This window comes from Bombina bombina, chromosome 5, assembly GCF_027579735.1.
Source record: "Bombina bombina isolate aBomBom1 chromosome 5, aBomBom1.pri, whole genome shotgun sequence".
Classification (NCBI taxonomy): Eukaryota; Metazoa; Chordata; class Amphibia; order Anura; family Bombinatoridae; genus Bombina; species Bombina bombina.
The window spans coordinates 1,151,356,979-1,151,380,179 of record NC_069503.1 but is presented as its reverse complement, the minus strand read 5'-3'; the positions used below and the strand labels follow the sequence as shown (position 1 = coordinate 1,151,380,179).

General features: G+C 43.2%; 1 protein-coding gene across 1 annotated transcript in view; it reads right to left on the bottom strand.

Moving 5' to 3' along the window:
• SCRIB (scribble planar cell polarity protein) overlaps positions 1–23,201 on the bottom strand; it is a 746,390-nt gene that overhangs the window by 582,988 nt on the left and 140,201 nt on the right. Inside the window, exons 14-15 of the mRNA XM_053715486.1 lie at positions 22,102–22,218; positions 14,921–15,106 (exon numbers count right to left, since the gene is read on the bottom strand). Coding sequence (XP_053571461.1) covers positions 14,921–15,106; positions 22,102–22,218 — 303 coding nt within the window. The remainder of the gene's footprint in view (positions 1–14,920; positions 15,107–22,101; positions 22,219–23,201) is intronic.

Genomic DNA, 23,201 nt, shown 5'->3' with positions numbered 1-23,201 from the left:
GTTTGGTCCTCATCTTATTTGATCTATCCTGAGGGAGGGCATGACCTTTCCCTCCAGTGATGTCTGAAATAATCTCTTTCAGTTCAGGCCCGAATAGGGTCTTTCCTTTGAAAGGGATGTTAAAAAGTTTAGTTTTAGATGACACATCAGCAGACCAGGATTTAAGCCATAACGCCCTGCGGGCTAAAATGGCAAAACCTGAATTATTTGCCGCTAATTTAGCCAGTTGAAAAGCGGCATCTGTAATAAAAGAATTAGCCAATTTAAGGGCCTTAATTCTGTCCAAAATTTCTTCTAATGGAGTCTCCATCTGAAGAGCCTCTTCTAGAGCCTCTTCTAGAGCCTCAAACCAGAAAGCAGCTGCAGTAGTTGCAGGAACAATGCACGCAATAGGTTGAAGAAGAAAACCTTGATGAACAAAAATTTTCTTCAGGAGACCCTCTAATTTTTTATCCACAGGATCTTTGAAAGCACAACGGACTTCAATAGGTATAGTTGTACGCTTAGACAGAGTAGAAATAGCTCCCTCCACCTTAGGAACTGTCTGCCACAAGTCCCGCATGGTGTCAGATATGGGAAACATTTTCTTAAAAACCGGAGGGGGAATGAACGGAATACCTGGTCTATCCCACTCCTTAGCAATAATATTCACAATCCTCTTAGGGACTGGAAAAAAACATCAGTGTAAACAGGAACCTCTAAGTATTTATCCATCTTACACAATTTCTGTGGGACCACTATAGGGTCACAATCATCTAGAGCCGCTAATACCTCCCTGAGCAATAAGCGGAGGTGTTCAAGCTTAAATTTAAAGGCCGTCATATCAGAATCTGTCTGAGGAAGCGTCTTTCCTGAATCAGAAATTTCTCCCTCAGATAACAAATCCCTCACCCCTACCTCAGAGCATTGTGAGGGCATATCAGATACGGCTACTAAAGCGTCAGACTGCTCAGCATTTTTCCTTAACCCAGAGCTGTCCCGCTTTCCTTGAAAACCAAGCAGTCAGGCTAAAACCTCTGTGAGGGTTGTATTCATAACTGTGGCCATGTCTTGTAAAATAAATGAATTTGACGCACTAGAGGTACTTGGCGTCACTTGTGCGGGCGTTACTGGTTGTGACACTTGGGGAGAGCTAGATGCTAAACCCTCATTTACTTCTGACTGAGAATCATCTATTGCTATATTTTTAACTGCTAATATATGTTCTTTATAGTTTATGGACATATCAGTACAATTGGGACACATTTTAAGAGGGGGTACCACAATGGCTTCCAAACATATTGAACAAGGATTTTCCTTGGTGTCAGACATGTTAAACAGGCTAGTAATGTAACAAGCAACCTTGGAAAACACTGTAATCAAAGTAAATAACACTTAGAAATAAAACGGTACTGTGCCTTTAAGAGAAAAAAAGCTGCACAAATTCTGCAAAACAGTGTTAAAAAGCAGTAAACATAACGAAATTTTTACAGTAGTATCATATAGCCTTAGTAACTTTGCACAGCTATGCAAATAAACAATTAACCCCTTAATGGCAAAACTGGATTGAAAAAACATCAAAACCAGTAAAAAAGACTTTCAGCACTTTGCCACAGTTCTGCTGTGGCTCCTACCTGCCCTTCAGAACAATTTGTGGGGAAAAAAAACTTATTTTACAGCCCTCAAACACGGCAGGAACCTCTGGAGAAGCAGTTAGAAGTCTCAGAGGAAAAGAAACTGCACAACTGAGGCACGAAAATAGGCCCCTCCCACCTCACTCAATGTTTTGAGGCCTAACAGACAAACACTAGAGTGTCTCTAAATTAACCATGTGGGTTAGAAAACTCAAAAACAAGCCACAATGACCCCCTTTAGTCCCTTCAAAAAAAACGTTATAATTGCATCATTCACTGAATAAACAAAAACGTTTTTACCAAACAGTGTCACCAGTAACTAATGAGCCCTTCATGCAAGCTGAAATTCCTATCCAAGTGTCTGAATACAGCTTACCCTTCCCTCATGGGGATATTGCCAGCCTTTTCTAGAAATAACATAGTCTGTCTAGAAAAAAATAGACTGAACATACCTTAATGCAGTTTAGCCTGCAAACTGTTCCCCCAACTGAAGTTTTCCTGTACTCTTCAGCCCTTGTGAGAACAGCAGTGGATCGTAGTTACAAAGTGCTAAGATCATCATCCTCCTTGCAGAAATCTTCATCCCTTTTCTGCCAGAGAGTAAATAGTATACACCGGTATCATTTAAAAATAACAAACTTTTGCTTGAGAAAATAAAAACCTAACATTTTTGTCACCACACTCCTCTTTGCCCTTCCTAGCAGTTAAGCAGGCAGAGAGAATGACTGGGGGTGGAGCTAAGGGGGGACCTATATAGGCAGCTCTGCTGTGGGTGCTCTCTCTGCCACTTCCTCTAGGGGAGGAGAATATCCCACAAGTAAGGATGAATCCGTGGACTCGATACATCTTACAAGAGAAATTATGCTTACCTGATAAATTTGTTTCTTTTTAGACACGATGAGTCCACGGATTTCATCCTTACTTATGGGATATCGCCTCCTGGTCAGCAGGAGGAGGCAAAGAGCACCACAGCAGAGCTGTATATATAGCTCCTCCCTTCCCTCCCACTCCAGTCATTTGGCCGAAGTTAGGAAGAGAAAGGAAAAGCCAAGGTGCAGAGGCGACTGAAGTTTAACAAAAATTAAAAACCTGTCTCAGAGAAACAGGGCAGGCCGTGGACTCATTGTGTCTAAAAAGAAACAAATTTATCAGGTAAGCATAAATTTTCTTTTCTTTTTAAAGACACGATGAGTCCACGGATTTCATCCTTACTTGTGGGATACAATACCAAAGCTATAGTACACGGATGAAAAGGGAGGGACAAGACAGGGAACCTAAACGGAAGGCACCACTGCTTGAAGAACCTTCCTCCCAAAAGCAGCCTCAGCCGAGGCAAAAGTATAACATTTGTAAAATTTAGAAAGAGAGGACCAAGTTGCAGCCTTGTAAATCTGTTCAACAGAAGCATAATTTTTTGAATGTCTATGAGGAAGCAACAGCCCTAGTGGAATGAGCCGTATTCTTTCAGGAGGCTGCTGTCCAGCAGTCTCATATGCAAAACGGATGATACTCTTTAGCCACAAAGAAAGAGTGGTAGCCATAGCTTTCTGACCCCTACGTTTCCCTGAAAAAACGACAAAGAAGATGATTGACGAAAATCCTTAGTCGCTTGCAAGTAGAACTTTAAAGCGCGGACTACATCCAAATTATGTAGCAGACGTTCCTTCTGAGAAGGAAGATTAGGACACAAGGACGGAACAACAATTTCCTGATTAATGTTCTTGTCTGAAACAACCTTAGGAAGAAACCCAGGTTTAGTACGTAACACCACCTTATCTGCATGGAAAATAAGGTAATGAGAATTATATTGTAATGCTGAAAGCTCCGATACTCTTCGGAGAGCAGAAGAAATAGCAACCAAAAATAAAACCTTCCAAGATAATAACTTAATATCTATGGAATGCATTGGTTCAAATGGAACCCCCTGCAGAACTTTAAACACTAAATTCAAACTCCAAGGAGGAACAATTGGTCTAAATACAGGCCTGATTCTAGTCAGAGCCTGACAAAAGGATTGAACATCCGGAGCATCTGCCAGACGCTTATGTAACAAAATAGATAGGGCAGAAATCTGGCCCTTTAAGGAACTTGCTGATAATCCCTTCTCCAATCCGTCTTGGAGAAAAGATAAAATTCTAGGAATTCTGACCCTACTCCATGAGTAGCCCTTAGAGTCACACCAAAGATATTTGCGCCATATCTTATGGTAAATTTTCCTAGTAACAGGCTTACGTACCTGTATTAAAGTATCTATGACCGAATCAGAAAAACCTCACCTGGATAAAATCAAGCGTTCAATCTCCAAGCAGTCAGCTGTAGAGAAACTAGATTCGGGTGATGGAAGGGACCCTGAATGAGAAGCTCCTTCCTCAATGGAAGCTTCCAAGGTGGTAGAGATGACATGCCCACCAGATCGGCAAACCAAAGCCTGCGAGGCCACGCAGGGGCAATGAGGATCACCGATGCCCTCTCCTGTTTGATCCGAGCAATCACCCGGGGAAGGAGGGCAAACGGGGGAAACACATATGCTAGGCTGAAAGACCAAGGAACTGCCAAGGCATCTATCCCTTGACCTGGACCCGTATCTCGGAAGCTTGGCATTCTGACGAGACGCCATAAGGTCCAACTCCGGCCGACCACACCTGTGAATCAGATCTAAAAATATTTCCGGATGGAGTTCCCACTCCCCCGGATGAAAAGTCTGCCTGCTCAGAAAATCTGCCTCCCAGTTTGCAACCCCTGGGATGTAGATTGCCGACAGATGACAAGAGTGAATCTCCGCCCACTGAATTATTTTGGCAACTTCAGTCATCGCTAAGGAACTCCTTGTTCCTCCCTGATGATTGATGTAAGCCACTGTCGTTATGTTGTCCGACTGGAATCTGATGAATTGGGTCGTGGCCAACTGAGGCCAGGCCTGAAGCGCATTGAATATTGCTCTCAACTCTAAGATATTGATGGGAAGAAGAGACTCTGCCTGAGTCCATACACCCTCAGCCCTTAAGGAGTTCCAGACTGCTCCCCATCCTAACAGGCTGGCATCCGATGTCACAATCACCCATGAGGGTCTGTGAAAGCATGTCCCCTGGGATAGACGATTCAGCGACAACCACCATAGAAGAGAGTCCCTTGTCTCTCGCTCTAGATTTATTCGAGGAGACAAATCTGTATAATCCCCATTCCACTGCCTGAGCATACTTAGCTGCAAAGACCTGAGATGAAAACGCACAAATGGTACAATGTCCATTGCCGCCACCATCAATTCGATTACCTCCATGCACTGAGCCACCGACGGCCGAGGATTGGCCTGAAGGGCTCGACATGTATCGAGAATTTTTAACTTTCTGACCTCCGTCAGAAAAATCTTTATTGAAATGGAGTCGATTATAGTTCCCAGAAAGGGTACCCTTGTCTGAGGAACTAACGAACTCTTTTGCAGATTTACCTTCCACCCGTGAGTTCTAAGGAAGGATAGCACAATGTCGGTATGGGACCTTGCTAGATAAAAAGATGACGCCTGGATCAGAATATCGTCCAGATAAGGCGCCACCGCAATGCCCCGTGGTCTTAGAACCGGCAGTAACGACCCCAGAAACTTTGTGAAAATTCTGGGCGCCGTAGCCAGACCGAAAGGGAGTGCTACAAACTGAAAATGTTTGTCCAGAAATGCAAACCTCATGAACCTGTGATGATCTCTGTGGATAGGAACATGAAGATACGCATTCTTTAAATCCACTGTTGTCATAAATTGACCCTCCTGGATCAATGGAAGAATGGTACGAAAAGTCTCCATCTTGAAAGATGGAACTCTGAGAAACTTGTTTAGACTCTTGAGGTCTAAAATAGGTCTGTAGTTCCCAAAAAATAGGGAACTTTCAAACAGGATTTGAATAAAAACCCCGTCCCTGTTCCTGAATCGTAACGGGACAGATTACTCCCATGGCGGAGAGGTCTCTTACACAACGTAAGAACGCCTCTTTTTTTATCTGGTCTACAGATAACCGTGAAAGAAGAAACCTTCCTCTGGGGGAAGAATTTCTGAACTCCAATTTGTATCCCTGAGACACTATTGCCCAGGGATCCTGAACATCTCATATCCAAGCCTGGATGAAGAAAGAAAGTCTGCCCCCTACTAGATCCGGTCCCGGATCGGGGGCCAACCCTTCATGCTGACTTGGGAGCAGCAGCAGGCTTCTTGGATTGTTTACCCTTGTTCCAAGACTGGTTGCGTCTCCAGGTAGACTTGGTTTGCGAATAGTTCCCTTCCTGTTTAGAGGAAGAGGAAGGGGGTATTAAATTTCGGAAGGAACGAAATTACTCTGTCGACCTCTCTGTTAGGATTTCTTATCCTGATAAGATGACCCTTGCCTCCCGTGATGTCAGAAATAATTTCCTTCAAGTCAGGTCCAAACAGGGTCTTCCCCTTGTAAGGAATAGCCAAAAGCTTAGACTTGGATGACACATCCGCAGACCAAGATTTCAACCATAAGGCTCTGGGTGCTAAGATGGAAAAACCCAAACTCTTAGCCACCAATTTGGTAATCTGCAGAGAAGCATTCGTAATAAATGAATTAGCTAATTTAAGAGCTTTAATCCCATCTTGTATTTCTTCCAAAGAAGTCTCAGTTTTAAGAGATTCTTCCAAAGCATCAAACCAATAAGCAGCCGCACTTGTAACCGTAACAATGCAGGCCGCCGGTTGCAATAGCAACCCCTGATTAACATAGATCTTCTTAAGGAGATCTTCCAATTTCTTATCCATAGGGTCTTTGAAAGCACAACTATCCTCGATAGGGATAGTAGTTCGTTTAGCCAAGGTGGAAATAGCTCCTTCCACCTTAGGGACCGTCTGCCAAGAGTCACTAATAGTGTCAGCTATAGGGTCTCTCCCATTCCTTAGCAATAATTTCTAAAGTTCTCTTAGGAACTGGAAAAACATCAGAATAAGAAGGGACCTCTAGATATCTGTCCAACTTACTCAATTTCTCTGGAGGAACCACAATTGAGTCACAGTCGTCCAGAGTCACCAAAACCTCTCTCAATAACAGGCGGAGGTGTTCAAGTTTAAACCTGAAGGAAACCACTTCTGAATCCATCAGTGGTAAGACACATCCCGAGTCAGAAAGTTCACCTTCGGATAGGGAGGGTACATCTGAGATCGCCATCAAAGCATCAGAAGCTGTATTGACCATGTGGGTTTCCTTCCTTCTGCGTTTGCCTTGAAATACGGAAAAGGCAGATAACACCTCTGAAAGTGTAGATGACATAACAGCAGCTATGTCCTTTAGTGTGATTGCAGCAATAGCTGCCGAGGAACTTGGCTCCACTTGAGCGGGCGTTAAGGGCTGTGACGCTTGGGGAGAAAGTTGCGGCATACTCTGAATCTCATCAGTAGAACCCTGAGAAGCATCCGCTTTTGACAAATTTTTATTTGCTCTCTAAACTGTAATGCCCTCTCAGTGCATGAGGGACAAAAAGTAACAGGAGGTTCCACATTGGCATTCAAACACATGGAACCTGAAATATTCTGAAGATCTTCCATGATAACAAATAAAGCAAAAGCAATTTTGGTCGTGGCTCTTTTAAATATGTAACCTGTTGTCTTTAAGACATAAAAAATATGAGAACAGCCTAATATGACTGTTGTCAATATCCTCTGAAAACAGAGCGTAACTGTGCCTTTAAATATAAAATTACACAATTTTACAGCATCAACACTGACAATTAATCCAATTTACTTGGAATAATAAATGACAAACAAACAGTGTACCTCTTCGCTTCAACAGCTCTGCTGAGGCGCCTACCTGCCCCCACGGTACACCGACCACGTCTACTCGTTCTGCAGAGTGCCTAAGACCTCCTGCTTTAACATTCAACCATGCGGTCTAAGGAAACACCGGAGTCTTCAAGCACACTGCCTATCGGATGCCGGTATCTCTTAGAAGAAACAACTGTGCGGCTTCTCGAGCGAGCAAACGTTAAGCCCCGCCCTTCGTGGGCGTCAAATGAAACCACGTCTGAACCCGGCTAAATAAACTGACAAAAACAAATGCCGGACAAGATATTCCTAAACGGAAACCCAGTGAAAACATACTGCTTACACCGGAGTACAATACCAAAACTCCGAAATTAAATGTCCCCAGCATCTCGCCCACAGCACCATCGAACAGGGCTATTAGTCAGGAAGAGCCCATAGCAAGATTACGGTCTGACAATGAAAGTCACAGAGTAATGAGGGAAACCCTTGCACAATAAAAGTTTATGACCCCTCTCGTCAGATAGGAAAATATACAGTCTGTTCTGAGTTAATTTATGTCCCAGAAAATAAAGACTGCACTTGCCTTTATGCTGAGCGACAGCATGACAATTCCCACAGGATCAAGAGGTCTTCTCCCTCCTGTCATTCTGTGGAGACATACAGGGCCTTAGTTAACATCTGCTAAGACCATCATCAGAAGGGCAGCACTTAGTATGGGAGGCACAGTGAGAGTTTTGTCCCACCAGTTCCCATTGCTTTAAAGCCACCTGTAGCTCTACTCTAGAGGCTGACAAGGAATATGGCTACACCCTATAATAAAATAGCACTCGCTGGTACCATTTTAAAAATAATAAACTCTTGATTGAAGAATCTAAACTAACACCTCACTTTACCTCTTCCTATCACTAACACAGGCAAAGAGAATGACTGGGGTGGGAGGGAAGGGAGGAGCTATATATACAGCTCTGCTGTGGTGCTCTTTGCCTCCTCCTGCTGACCAGGAGGCGATATCCCACAAGTAAGGATAAAATCCGTGGACTCATCGTGTTTTTAAAAAGAAATGAGTTTGAGGGGAATCTAACTCATGACCTCAAATCTTTACTGGTAGTAAAATAATTATCATATTAGTCCACTGGACTATTCTTATACTGGATACTTAAGATTCTATTAAAAGCTTTAAGATAATTGCTATGTATAACCTATTTTGAATTAAAATGTTTATAAGAATTATTATTTATTTTAGAATTAATCTATATAAACTTTATAATTAAAATGGAGTTCGACTGCAGCATTCATTTCCATCCCTGGGATCACTGGGATCCCTGGGATCACTTTTGCACATTTGGAGTTGGGATTTAGTCTCCAATTGACTTTTTTGGACATATCCTTTTTGCACTAACTCATTGTTTTTGTTGGATCACAAGAAAGAGCTGACAACTCTCCTAGCTGAGGAATTAGCTAATAAAAATAACACCTTCCAAGAAGATAACTGAATATTCAGATTATGCAAACTAAATTCAAACTCCATGGTGGACAAACCAACGTGATTCTCATCAATGCCTGAATTAACACCTGAATACCTGGAAGGTGAGCAAGATTCCTATGTAGCAGCACAGAAAGGGCCAAGATAACACCCTTTAGAGTGCTGGCTGATAATGCCTTATCTAAACCATCCTGAAGAAATGGTAAAATACCAGGAACTTGAGAAGAAGGCCAAAAATATCTTCTAACAAAACAAAACGACAAAGACCCCTCTATCTTCTCCCATAGTTGCAAACATTTGAAAAACAATTCCAGGAACACTTTCCAGCTATCAATTACCTGCATACAATTTTTTCCCACACCCCCTGCCTAAAGTTCCGCCCACTTTACCAAACCACATAATTAGCATAGTTTAGCCCCGCCTATTTATTATAGTGCAGATTATATATATTAAAATTTGAAACTAAAAAGGTGTAGAACAAATGAGGGAATATGCACTATAGCCAGTAGGAGGCCTGCGCCAGGTTTCTATATTTTTAGTGCTACTTAGTAGATCACTTTTATAGTTGTTGCTGATCAAAAGATTAATTTCTCTATTAACAGAAAGTAGTTTAGATTTTGACCATTAGCTTTACACCTGATTTATTCTTTTGTAAAAGATCATTATCACCCAGATCTGTACAGTGTATTAACCCTTTCAGTAGCAGCAGCTCATTGTCACTTAGATCTGTACAGTGTATTAACCCTATCAGTAGCAGCAGCTCATTGTCACTTAGATCTGTAGTGTATTAACCCTTCACTAGCAGCAGCTCATTGTCACCCAGATCTGTACAGTGTATTAACCCTATCAGTAGCAGCAGCTCATTGTCACCCAGATCTGTACAATGTATTAACCCTATCAGTAGCAGCAGCTCATTGTCACCCAGATCTGTACAGTGTATTAACCCTATCAGTAGCAGCAGCTCATTGTCACCCAGATCTGTACAGTGTATTAACCCTATCAGTAGCAGCAGCTCATTGTCACCCAGATCTGTACAGTGTATTAACCCTATCAGTAGCAGCAGCTCATAGTCACCCATATCTGTACAGTGTATTAACCCTATCAGTAGCAGCAGCTCAATGTCACTTAGATCTGTACAGTGTATTAACCCTTTCAGTAGCAGCAGCTCAATGGCACTTAGATCTGTACAGTGTATTAACCCTATCAGTAGTAGCAGCTCATTGTCACCCAGATCTGTACAGTGTATTAACCCTATCAGTAGCAGCAGCTCATTGTCACCCAGATCTGTACAGTGTATTAACCCTATCAGTAGCAGCAGCTCATTGTCACCCAGATCTGTACAGTGTATTAACCCTTTCAGTAGCAGCAGCTCAATGTCACTTAGATCTGTACAGTGCATTAACCCTTTCAGTAGCAGCAGCTCAATGTCACTTAGATCTGTACAGTGTATTAACCCTATTAGTAGCAGCAGCTCATTGTCACCCAGATCTGTACAGTGTATTAACCCTATCAGTAGCAGCAGCTCATTGTCACCCAGATCTGTACAGTGTATTAACCCTTTCAGTAGCAGCAGCTCATTGTCACCCAGATCTGTACAGTGTATTAACCCTATCAGTAGCAGCAGCTCATTGTCACCCATATCTGTACAGTGTATTAACCCTATCAGTAGCAGCAGCTCAATGTCACTTAGATCTGTACAGTGTATTAACCCTTTCAGTAGCAGCAGCTCAATGTCACTTAGATCTGTACAGTGTATTAACCCTTTCAGTAGCAGCAGCTCAATGTCACTTAGATCTGTACAGTGTATTAACCCTATTAGTAGCAGCAGCTCATTGTCACCCAGATCTGTACAGTGTATTAACCCTATTAGTAGCAGCAGCTCATTGTCACCCAGATCTGTACAGTGTATTAACCCTATCAGTAGCAGCAGCTCATTGTCACCCAGATCTGTACAGTGTATTAACCCTTCCAGTAGCAGCAGCTCATTGTCACCCAGATCTGTACAGTGTATTAACCCTTCACTAGCAGCAGCTCATTGTCACCCAGATCTGTACAGTGTATTAACCCTTTCAGTAGCAGCAGCTCAATGTCACTTAGATCTGTACAGTGTATTAACCCTTTCAGTAGCAGCAGCTCATTGTCACCCAGATCTGTACAGTGTATTAACCCTTTCAGTAGCAGCAGCTCATTGTCACTTAGATCTGTACAGTCTATTAACCCTATCAGTAGCAGCAGCTCAATGTCACTTAGATCTGTACATTGTATTAACCCTTCACTAGCAGCAGCTCAGTATCACCCAGATCTGTACAGTGTATTAACCCTTCACTAACAGCAGCTCAGTATCACCCAGATCTGTACAGTGTGTATTAACCATTCACTAGCAGCAGCTCAGTATCACCCAGATCTGTACAGTGTATTAACCCTTCACTAACAGCAGCTCAGTATCACCCAGATCTGTACAGTGTGTATTAACCCTTCACTAGCAGCAGCTCAGTATCACCCAGATCTGTACAGTGTGCATTAACCCTTCACTAGCAGCAGCTCATTATCACCCAGATCTGTACAGTGTATTAACCCTTCACTAGCAGCAGCTTATTATCACCCAGATCTGTACAGTGTATTAACCCCTCACTAGCAGCAGCTCATTGTCACCCAGATCTGTACAGTGTGTATTAACCCCTCACTAGCAGCAGCTCATTGTCACCCAGATCTGTACAGTGTGTATTAACCCTTCACTAGCAGCAGCTCATTATCACCCAGATCTGTACAGTGTATTAACCCCTCACTAGCAGCAGCTCATTGTCACCCAGATCTGTACAGTGTGTATTAACCCTTCACTAGCAGCAGCTCAGTATCACCCAGATCTGTACAGTGTATTATTAACCCTTCACTAGCAGCAGCTCAGTATCACCCAGATCTGTACAGTGTATTAACCCTTCACTAACAGCAGCTCAGTATCACCCAGATCTGTACAGTGTGTATTAACCCTTCACTAGCAGCAGCTCATTGTCACCCAGATCTGTACAGTGTGTATTAACCCTTCACTAGCAGCAGCTCATTGTCACCCAGATCTGTACAGTTTGTATTAACCCTTCACTAGCAACAGCTCATTGTCACACAGACCTGTACAGTGTATTAACCCTTCACTAGCAGCAGCTCATTATCACCCAGATCTGTACAGTGTATTAACCCTTCAATAGCAGCAGCTCATTATCACCCAGATATGTACAGTGTATTAACCCTTCAATAGCAGCAGCTCATTATCACCCAGATCTGTACAGTATATTAACCCTTCACTAGCAGCAGCTCATTGTCACCCAGATCTGTAGTGTATTAACCCTTCACTAGCAGCAGCTCAGTATCACCCAGATCTGTACAGTGTGTATTAACCCTTCACTAGCAGCAGCTTATTATCACCCAGATCTGTACAGTGTGTATTAACTCTTCACTAGCAGCAGCTCATTGTCACCCAGATCTGTACAGTGTGTATTAACCCTTCACTAGCAGCAGCTCATTGTCACCCAGATCTGTACAGTGTGTATTAACCCTTCACTAGCAGCAGCTCATTGTCACCCAGATCTGTACAGTGTATTAACCCCTCACTAGCAGCAGCTCATTGTCACCCAGATCTGTACAGTGTGTATTAACCCTTCACTAGCAGCAGCTCATTGTCACCCAGATCTGTACAGTGTATTAACCCCTCACTAGCAGCAGATCATTGTCACCCAGATCTGTACAGTGTGTATTAACCCTTCACTAGCAGCAGCTCATTGTCACCCAGATCTGTACAGTGTGTATTAACCCCTCACTAGCAGCAGCTCATTGTCACCCAGATCTGTACAGTGTATTAACCCTTCACTAGCAGCAGCTCATTGTCACCCAGATCTGTACAGTGTGTATTAACCCTTCACTAGCAGCAGCTCATTGTCACCCAGATCTGTACAGTGTGTATTAACCCTTCACTAGCAGCAGCTCATTGTCACTCAGATCTGTACAGTGTATATTAACCCTTCACTAACAGCAGCTCAGTATCACCCAGATCTGTACAGTGTGTATTAACCCTTCACTAGCAGCAGCTCATTGTCACCCAGATCTGTACAGTGTATTAACCCCTCACTAGCAGCAGCTCATTGTCACCCAGATCTGTACAGTGTATTAACCCTTCACTAGCAGCAGCTCAGTATCACCCAGATCTGTACAGTGTGTATTAACCCTTCCCTATCAGCAGCTCATTATCACCCAGATCTGTACAGTGTGTATTAACCCTTCCCTATCAGCAGCTCATTGTCACCCAGATCTGTAGTGTATTAACCCTTCACTAACAGCAGCTCATTGTCACCCAGATCTGTACAGTGTGTATTAACTCTTCACTAGCAGCAGCTCATTGTCACCCAGATCTGTACAGTGTGTATTAACTCTTCACTAGCAGCAGCTCATTGTCACCTAGATCTGTACAGTGTATTAACCCTTCACTAGCAGCAGCTCATTGTCACCCAGATCTGTACAGTGTGTATTAACCCTTCACTAGCAGCAGTTCATTATCACCCAGATGTGTACAGTGTATTATTAACCCTTCACTAGCAGCAGCTCAGTATCACCCAGATCTGTACAGTGTGTATTAACCCTTCTCTAGCAGCAGCTCAATGTCACCCAGATATGTACAGTGTATTAACCCTTCACTAGCAGCAGCTCATTGTCACCCAGATCTGTACAGTGTGTATTAACCCTTCACTAGCAGCAGCTCATTGTCACCCAGATCTGTACAGTGTGCATTAACCCCTCACTAGCAGCAGTTCATTATCACCCAGATCTGTACAGTGTATTATTAACCCTTCACTAGCAGCAGCTCAGTATCACCCAGATCTGTACAGTGTATTAACCCTTCACTAGCAGCAGCTCAGTATCACCCAGATCTGTACAGTGTGTATTAACCCTTCACTAGCAGCAGCTCAGTATCACCCAGATCTGTACAGTGTATTAACCCTTCACTAGCAGCAGCTCATTGTCACCCAGATCTGTACAGTGTGCATTAACCCCTCACTAGCAGCAGCTCATTGTCACCCAGATGAAAGTGCTAACTATTGAAATGTCACACAGTTTGCAGCACTCAGCTGTGATCAAAGAACAGTGACAAAAGGAGTGGGCAGTACACAATAGTGCAATACTGATAAACCCCCAAAGCTCAGTCCTATGTCACTGCCCTCTAAACCATAACAGTTATTCACTCACCTCACTACAACTGCTAAATACCCTGCACAAACAGATCCTAGCACACAATGTCACATCGTTTCCATGGTGATTGATAAATGATCATCTGTGTGAAGAATGTTAGATCTGAATCAGAAGCAGGAAAGTTCCCCACGGCAAGAAGCTCTGTAAACAAGAAGCTAGAAATTCAGTTTCCTGCTATGCTTCACTTTGACAGTGGCGCCTGCTGCGGAAATCGGAAACCGTTTTTTTTTTTTTTCTTTAAATAACATTAGGATTTTTGCCTGGCAGCCTGGGACTGTTGGCAACTATGTCTGCTCCTGAAAAAAATAATGGGAGGGTCAGGAAAGTAGGAGGGATATTAAAGCTCTGGTGTAAGGTGTCTTTGCCTCCCCCTGCTGGGCAGGTGATGAATTCACACAAGTAAGGAATTGTGGACTCAAACTAAAGAACAAAATAATTGTGAGAATGCCATATGGCTTGAGCGCTGATTGGAGAACAGTTCCAACCATTCACTAACAAAACAAAATTACTTTTGAAGTGGGCGGCCGGAGCACTATGTACTAGAATTTCATTGCTAAATATGGATTAAAGTCCATCTAAAATATTTTCCATTCTAAATCTGATTATACAAATTGGAAACTTTACTATCACTTTAAATTTAACATGTAATTTGTACACTAGTGTGTCCCATTAACATACAGATATGTCTCTTATACATATTTGTACAGGCAGAAGGAACACCCAGCTAACGCATTCCTCGTTAGGCAAAATAAAGACAAAAGCACCAGCATTAACTCTGATCACCCAGTCTTCTGGCTGCAGAAATACTTCCTGTAAGATGCAACACCTGCTCACCTCAATGTACTCAACCTCCATCTCATCGTACACCTCTGCTTCTTCCTCCTCCTCCTCCTCAGGCAACTGGTTGGCTGCTCTCGCCAGCTCTCTGTTCTGCTGTTCCTCCTGGTATCCAGCTGAGACAGTGCTGCCGCTACGCTGAGACTCCCCACTCTGACTAGACAGACCACTGAGTCGCTTGTCCTGGGCACAAAGAGAGGGCAGAAATTAGTGTCCCTACTGGTCATCATCTTCCTGCACTCACCACAAGATCAGAAAAAGCAAATGTATGAATCTCTGTTAAACCTCTACTATTACTAAGCAACATTGGTCAAACTAGTCTATTATATTTCTGTATTTTTTTTAAAGAAACCTACATAGAACATCATTTTTACTTAAAGTATTTTTTTCACACTACATTGTCGTCTTATGAATGTACTAGTGGTATACATGCCCTGAGCATGCAAGGTAGAAATTCCCAGAAGGCTCAATGCTCCACGTCCTGCTAGGAACATATAAATCTTTTTCTTTACATTCTGACAGAGTACACGAGTAAACAAAATATATATAATTTAGAAGAATTGTGTAATACACAAAACTAATAATAAAACCGTTAAATAAAATGTGTATACTGTGCACAAAAACAGAAATTATGCTTACCTGATAATTTTATTTTCGTCTGACAGGAAGAGTCCACAGCTGCATTCGTTACTTTTGGGATTTCTGAACCTGGCCACCAGTAAGAGGCAAAGACACCCCAGCCAAAGGCTTCAAATACATCCCCCACTTCCCCTTTTCCCCAGTCATTCTGCCGAGGAACCAGGAACAGTAGGAGAAATATCAGGGTGAAAAAAAGGTGCCAGAAGAACAAAAATGTACTGTCGCCCCATAGATAAAGTGCGGGCAGGAGCTGTGGACTCTTCCGGTCAGAAGAAAAGAAAATTATCAGGTAAGCATAATTTATGTTTTTCTTCTTAAACAGGAAGAGTCCACAGCTGCATTCATTACTTTTGGGAAAACAATACCCAAGCTAGAGGACACTGAATGCAAACCAAGGGTGGGTACAAAAAAGGCTGCTCCTTCGAAAGGCACCACAGCCTGAAATTACCCGACACCCTTCAAAAAACTATAACGACAATGGAAAAACCGTAGCCCGGGTAACCATTCATCAGTTACACAACCTGCAAAGCAGTGCTAGAGACCACTCAGAACCAGAGTCTGCTGAGCATAAGGCCTCCGAGGAGTCAGCCCTGCGGCACTCAACTCCCACATTCCAAAACTGAAAAACCTCTATCAACCCCCGAGAGGGAGAGTAAGGGAACCCAGGAGATCTGATGGACCATCCAAAACAGACTTAAATCAAAAACTGGTTAAACTATCTACCCTCAAAAGAAATAGAGGTCACATGAAATATCCAAAAGATCAATTAACTTAGAGCAACCCAAGGTCGCTGCAGGACCACTATCCAGGGAACAAACTCCCTAGGAGGACAAAGACCAGAAGATAAGTCTATAGTCAGGAGAAAATTTCACTAAGATGACCGGAAGGCCACCCTCAATCCCTGATACAGAATACCAACTATGGTGTTCCAGAAAACCCACAAGTTCCCCCTTGTAACCTAGCCAAGAAAAGACCCGTCTGGTTAAGCATAGACAAGAAGAGACAGCAGCTTAAAAAGAGCTCTCGATAACCCTTCCACAGGCAACAAAGCCATCTTAAGACATCGTGGCACTCATTCCACTGAAAAGTGCTAAGATCGACAATAGCTCCCAACCAGAAAATCCCGGAATCCAAGGAGCAATCCATCCCGGCAACAGTTGCTGCCGATAGAGAGATGGGCACTAAGAGTCCCCCCAACAAAGGGGAGAACAGATTAAAAAAAGTAAACTGTCCATGCTGTAAAGCAGACTGATCCCAGATTTTCCTTCCAGGATAATGGTCCCAGCCCCAAGGCTAGTGAAAGACCTTTACAGCCAAGAGTCTCAGACCCTCGGAAGAAAAAAAGAATGGATCTACAAAGCATCAAAGCCCCAGAGTAGAACTCTGACAGCTACTAAAAAATTAGCATGCTACCCTGAACAATGACAGGAACCTCATGCTCGGGTCCAAGGACCCCAACCACTGCAGCCTTACATAAGAAGGAACACTCCTCAAGGGAAGAAGCACTCTGACCCACAGCACAGCACAGAAATCAACTCCGTGATACTGAGAATGCAAAAGAGGGGGGAAAAAATCCTACGAGGCAAGAAAAATAAGGACTCACGAGCCCTTTACAGTTTCTGAGGTACCTCCACCTAAGGAGAACATGTAAAAATCACTTCCCCACCCTAGGTGAGAAGAAGAAGATTAAACAACGGAAAACACCCTACTAGAGGTCAACCCTCGGCCAATATTGTCAGCCCAGTTGGATAACAACTGGAGCCTACTAGGAAGCATCAAGATGTCCCAGCAGACAAGTAGTGACCCGTCAGAAAACCTCAAACTGAAGCCTCAGGATGATATTAATATCTCATAAGAGTCAGAAAAAACCTGCCCCCTCCAAAGGGACATGCAGGAGAACCAAACCCTAAGGTTAGGCAGAACCGTCCATACCCTTTCCAGGCAAGAGACATGGTCCTAAGCCGGAGTCCTTGAAAAAAACGTAACCGATCCGAAGATCTGAAGCCCCTGAGGAACCCATAAGCTGCCTCCTATGGTTAGGAGCGCACCCAGACAGAGCCTTCCACCATCTAAAGTCCTTAGATGTAAAGTACCTAGCAACATCCACAAACCCAAGGGTCTGAAAAGAACTCCCGACCGGTTTAGGAAAGGGCCACTAGTACCCTTGTATCACAAGGTAATCCATGTAGACAGGCCTGACGACCTGACCCCACGCTGAAAGGCTAAATGGTCAGTTTCCTGAGCTCAGACAGGCGAAAAGACTGCAACTGACCCCAGACCTCCTACCCTCAAGCCCAAAGGGCTAGATCTGCAATAAGATTGTCAGGTAGCACCCGAGAGTCAAAAGATCATGGTATGACAAGGGGCATTTCTTATCTGGAGAAGACGACAGTCTCCAGAGATCCCTGCAGGATCGGTCTCTTGACATCCCTGAAATGGAATAACGGGAGCCTTGCAGCTCCTGGTAGAACGGCAGGGAGACCCTCGCACTCCACGCACTAGAGCAAACGAAACACTGAGAAAAAGAAGGACATGTCCACTCTTCCATAACAAATGACCCAACCCAAGACGGGAGAGAAGAAAACATTGCCACCGCAAAAGGAATGCGACTAGGCTACAAAAGTCATCATCCGGAGATACCGCAAGTGAAGACGCAAATCGTCCACTATGCCGATACTAAACCTCTAGAAATCAATCACATCTCCAAACTTCCAAAGGAATGGAAACCTGCGGTTCCGAGTCCCCAGGGATCCTAGAACCCACAATGACGTCTGGAAAAGTCGGTCACGCATCTCAAGCAATATTGCCAGAAAAAAACAACTTATATCGGAGCACACAGCCTTCCTAACAGAAGAGTTGGATCTACGCCCCAGGCCCCAAACTATGTTGTAGGATCCGAGTCCGGAATTCATAAGACTAGGCCTTAAGAGACACCTTTTTTTTTTTTTTTTTTAAATGCCGACAGGCTAATCAGCACCACGAGGGTGACATGAACCCAAGAAACAGTAGACAGCGCCAACCAGTACCTGCCTGGTACAAAAGCACCCCAGATCTGGCTAAGGTCCAAGAAAAATCGACCCCGAAGGCTCGATAATATTAACTAGAAACGTAACCTCGGACTAAACCAAAGTGCGCAACTTCCGAGGAAGTGCCCATGAGACAACAAAATCGCAAGTATCGGTTCCATAGAAAGAACGTTCTCAATGAAAGTTATATCAGCCATGAGCTTTATATAAATTAAATCAAATACATCCTATGCGGATCTAAATTAAAAGTAAGGCAGCACCTGCAGGTAAACGCCCAAGGGAAAAAAAGGGTACGCACAACCAGACCAGCCGATCAGAAGGCCCCCCTTCACCCAAGCTCAGAACTGGGACCGATACATAAAATAAAGAAAAAACTAAGACAACAAGGAGATTAGCTTCATCCCCAACCGTCTATCCAGGTTGCCATCCGGCATCTAAGGCCTCAAATCCCTCGGCCCACTAGGACCGGGATCCTCCAGCAACGCCAAAACATGTCTCAGTAGGACACAAAGACGTGCCAACCTATAGCGTAAGGCAAAATTATCTCTTGCCGGATCGACTAACTACTTCGGCCCCAAGGTTGGGGCCCCCGCTTCCCCAGGAGGCCGAACTGAACCGGGCAATCCCTCGCCCAGCGGCCCTTGGTTGACAGAACACGGACAGTAACTTAGAAAGATTTCACTTGGGAGATAAAAATGCGCCAAGTCCGCAGATATGGCCATGCGGAACTGTGCTGTAACCTCTGGAGGAAAAAGACTACCATCCGGAGAAGGAGTAAAGACCAAAGGGACACCTGCTTGCGTAGCAAAGGGAGTTTCTGGGACACGCGCCTCGCAGGACCTTGCATCCTCGGCGGCGGATGGCTCAACGCACTCTGAGGACCCTGAATCGGGAGAAGAGAGTACTCTGGAACAGCAATCGGAACATAACTAATGGGCATGGATAACCCGGGCCATTTCATATTCATTACAAGACACATTCTCCGCATCGGAGACATCCGTGTCTAAAAAGTCAGAATCCTCCATCATGGGATTACAAAAATGACAAACGGTAACTGACACCTTCTTTACACCTCCAATGGTTGGGGCACTCACCACCTCCTGTGAACCAGACAACCCACGAGCAGACTTTCTCTGGCGCCACACGGTCAGCATACGGAAGTGAAAAAGCAACGTAACCGGTCACGAGGTGCACCGTGCAAGTCATTAAATAGCATGCAAATCCAAAGATTGTACCAAATGGCGATAAGGCCGTTAATGTTCCGAAAAGCCATGAGCCTAAAGTATTACTACACATCATCAGACATAACAAACATGATTAAAGTCCCCCCTGTTCAATAACCCCCCTTAGGTGATATTAACCCATGATTCCTTATTTTAAGATAAAAGGAGTCCCACTGGGACCCTACCTTTAAATTAACATCACATTCACATAATGAAGTAAAATGAAACGATCTTACCGGAATCTACACCGTGGAACAGGAACACGGCCCTTCAAGTGTGACAGATAGTAGCCTCGTTTCTGACATGGACTTGAGTGAATAAAGGCAGGCAGCGAAACTCAACGCTGATTGCCAAAGAAGCTGTTAATATGAGTCGGGATGGTTTCGCAGAAAAACTCTCCCTGCATCTCCGGACTCTAACCTTCATCCATGCTCTCACTGAGAGGCTGGCAGGACTACTTAAAACTCCAGTCCCATTTTGAAGAGTACTACCCTCCATAAGAGACTTAAAGGGCCAGTAAACCTAAAAAAATAATGTTAGATAATTCTGCACATAGTGCAGAATTATATAACATTATATTAGTGCTAGGGTTTTCCAGACCCGCCCTCTGTGCTCTACTGAGCGTTTCTGGTTTTCCCTCAGAGCGCATCGAGCCAGCTGTTTAGTCACAGCCCGGCCGCGCCATTACATTCAATGCAGCTCGCTCCTGCTCTGTCTGACAGCAGAATTATATAACATTATTTTTTACGTTTACTGGCACTTTAACTCGAACTTTTGACACTTCTCTGCCAACCTCCTGTGACGAAAGGCAAAGAATGACTGGGGGATGAGGGAAGGGGGGGAGGAATTTGAAGCCTTTGGCTCGGGTGTCTTTGCCTCCTCCTGGTGGCCAGGTTCTGTATTTTCCAAAAGTAATGAATGCAGCTGTGGACTCTTCCTGTTTAAGAAGAAAGGGATAGATTGAAAGTACAAGGTCGCAGGATAAGCATATTAGTCCTTGAAGTAGGAAAAAACAAAGAAATATACTTTCATAATTTTGAGCTATAACTCAGTTTAAGTGTAGAAGCACACCCTTCCTGGATCAAAAGACAATCGGAACCGGAGCTCAGATTAAAATAGATTTATTAAAAGGGACAAAACCACTGCACACAAAATAACAATTGTACGTCGTCGAAGAACCAGCATCTGTAACTATAAAGTCAGAGCAGTTTTTTCAAAGTCAAACACAAGGTCTTTTTTATTGGATGTGACGTCACTGGGAGGGTAGGACTTTGCATGAACTGCTCCGACTTGACAATTTAAGACGCTGGTTAACAGGATTTCACGATTGTCCCCCCTTTGTTTCTTTGAGGAGCACTGGTTGGATTAATTCAGAGGACTCTGAATATACTTATGTGACCTTGTGCTTTCAATATATCCTTTTGTGCACAGTATACACATTTTAATTTTTACAATAAATATACCGAATATCACAAAGAAAAAAATGTGAAATAAATGTGATAACAAAAATCATAAAAGGAAAACCAAATAAAGTTCTGAATCAAGGATATGTCTGTGTCCTCTGGATGAGTTTTTCAGCTTGTCAAAGATTCCTTGACAAAGCATACCAGCGAAACGTACGTCGGAACTGAACTGTTCTATATTGAGTTTTATCGCGTCTCTACACTAGCCAGGACACCTGGGGGCTTAGCGCTATTGTCTTGCTACTAAAAAGGTTTTGGTTTCGGCGGCCACACTCCTGCTGATCCATTTACCTCTTTGCAAGTTTGGCGATTTGAAGCATTTGTTACAGCATATCTGCTTTTGTACCCTTACATTGTGGTGTTATCAAGGCTTATGTGACGCTTTTATATATTTTAAAATAAATTTGTATCCAAGTTTTGCCTAGTGTACTGTTTTCCCATCAGTATAAAGTGGGAGTGCGCATATCCTTGAGCTTAGTGGAAAGCTCCAACAAATGTGAGTAGTCATTTGTTACAAAACAACTACTTCCTCAAAGTGCCGTTACAGATTCACACTATGTTGCAATTTTCTGTTTCCTTTTTTATGGGATCTCACTGAGGAATGCTAACATACACATTTTATTTGTTAGAATATTGACTAGCGCCTGGGCACCAAGCTTCCACCGCCCTTCTAAGTTCCTAGACTTAGTTTATTAGGGGTAGCAGAAGCAATGACTGGCGAAGCAGGAATATCTAGTAATCCTATCGTGTTTATTCACTACTTGTCCCGAGCTCATTAGCAGCAGAAACACTACGCAAGCGAGAGGGATCAGAAAGTGCAGCCTCACCTCATCATTAGGAGAAAGGTCAGATTTCGGGGAGCACATCTCATTTCTCCGCACCTCAATCCCTTTCTTCATAACCTTCAGTTCGCTGGGATGTGGAGTGGCTCGTCGCTGCAGTCCCTGGAGATAAAAATATCTAGATATTTTAACACTGGCAAATGTCTATATGTTATAATCTTAGCTGATCTGAGCTTCTGTCTTAACCAACATCCATTTTACTCTCTGCCTCTCGCTCAGTTTTACTTCCTTATCCTCCTACGGTTCTCCCTCTCGCTTGGTCTATCCTGGTTTATTAACTGCTATCCCTCAATCGATTTAAAGGACCACTAAACACCGTAGAATAATCAATAAATGCATAATAAAAATAATAGATTTATTTCTGACAAATGTCAGTTAAATTCTTAATGCACCATGTGACAGTCGTTAGCCAATCACAAAATGCATGCACGTATATCCTGTCAATCTTGCACATGCTCAGTAGCAACTGTTTCTCAAAATGTGTAAATAATAAAAATATTGTGCATATTTAAATAATCGAAGTGAATTGGAAAGTTGTTAAAAATGATGTGTTCTATCTGAATCATGAAAGTTTAATATTGACTTGACTGTCATTTTAAAGGGACACTAAACCCAAATTTTTTCTTTCATGAATCAGATATAGCAGCAATTTAAAGCAACTTTCTAATTTACGCCTATTATCAATTTTTCTTTGTTCTCTTGCTATCTTTATTTAAAAAACAGGAATGTGATGCATAGGAGCCGGCCTATTTTTGGTTGAGAACCTGGGTTATGCTTGCTTATTGGTGGGTAAATGTAAGCCTCCAATAAGCAAACGCTATCCATGGTGCTGAACCTAAAATGGGCTGGCTGCTAAGATTTACATTCCTGCTTTTAAAATAAAGAACAAAGAAAAATTGATAATAGGAGTAAATTAGAAAGTTGCTTAAAATTTCTTTTATCTGAATCATGAAAGAAAAAAAAACCTTTAAGTCCCAGCTAATCACTCTCTTTGTAAACCTTTGCTTCGCCCTCTCTTTCATAGTCTCACAGTCTAGCCGCAGTCTGTCTCTCGCTCTCTCTCTAGCCGCAGTCTGTCTCTCGCT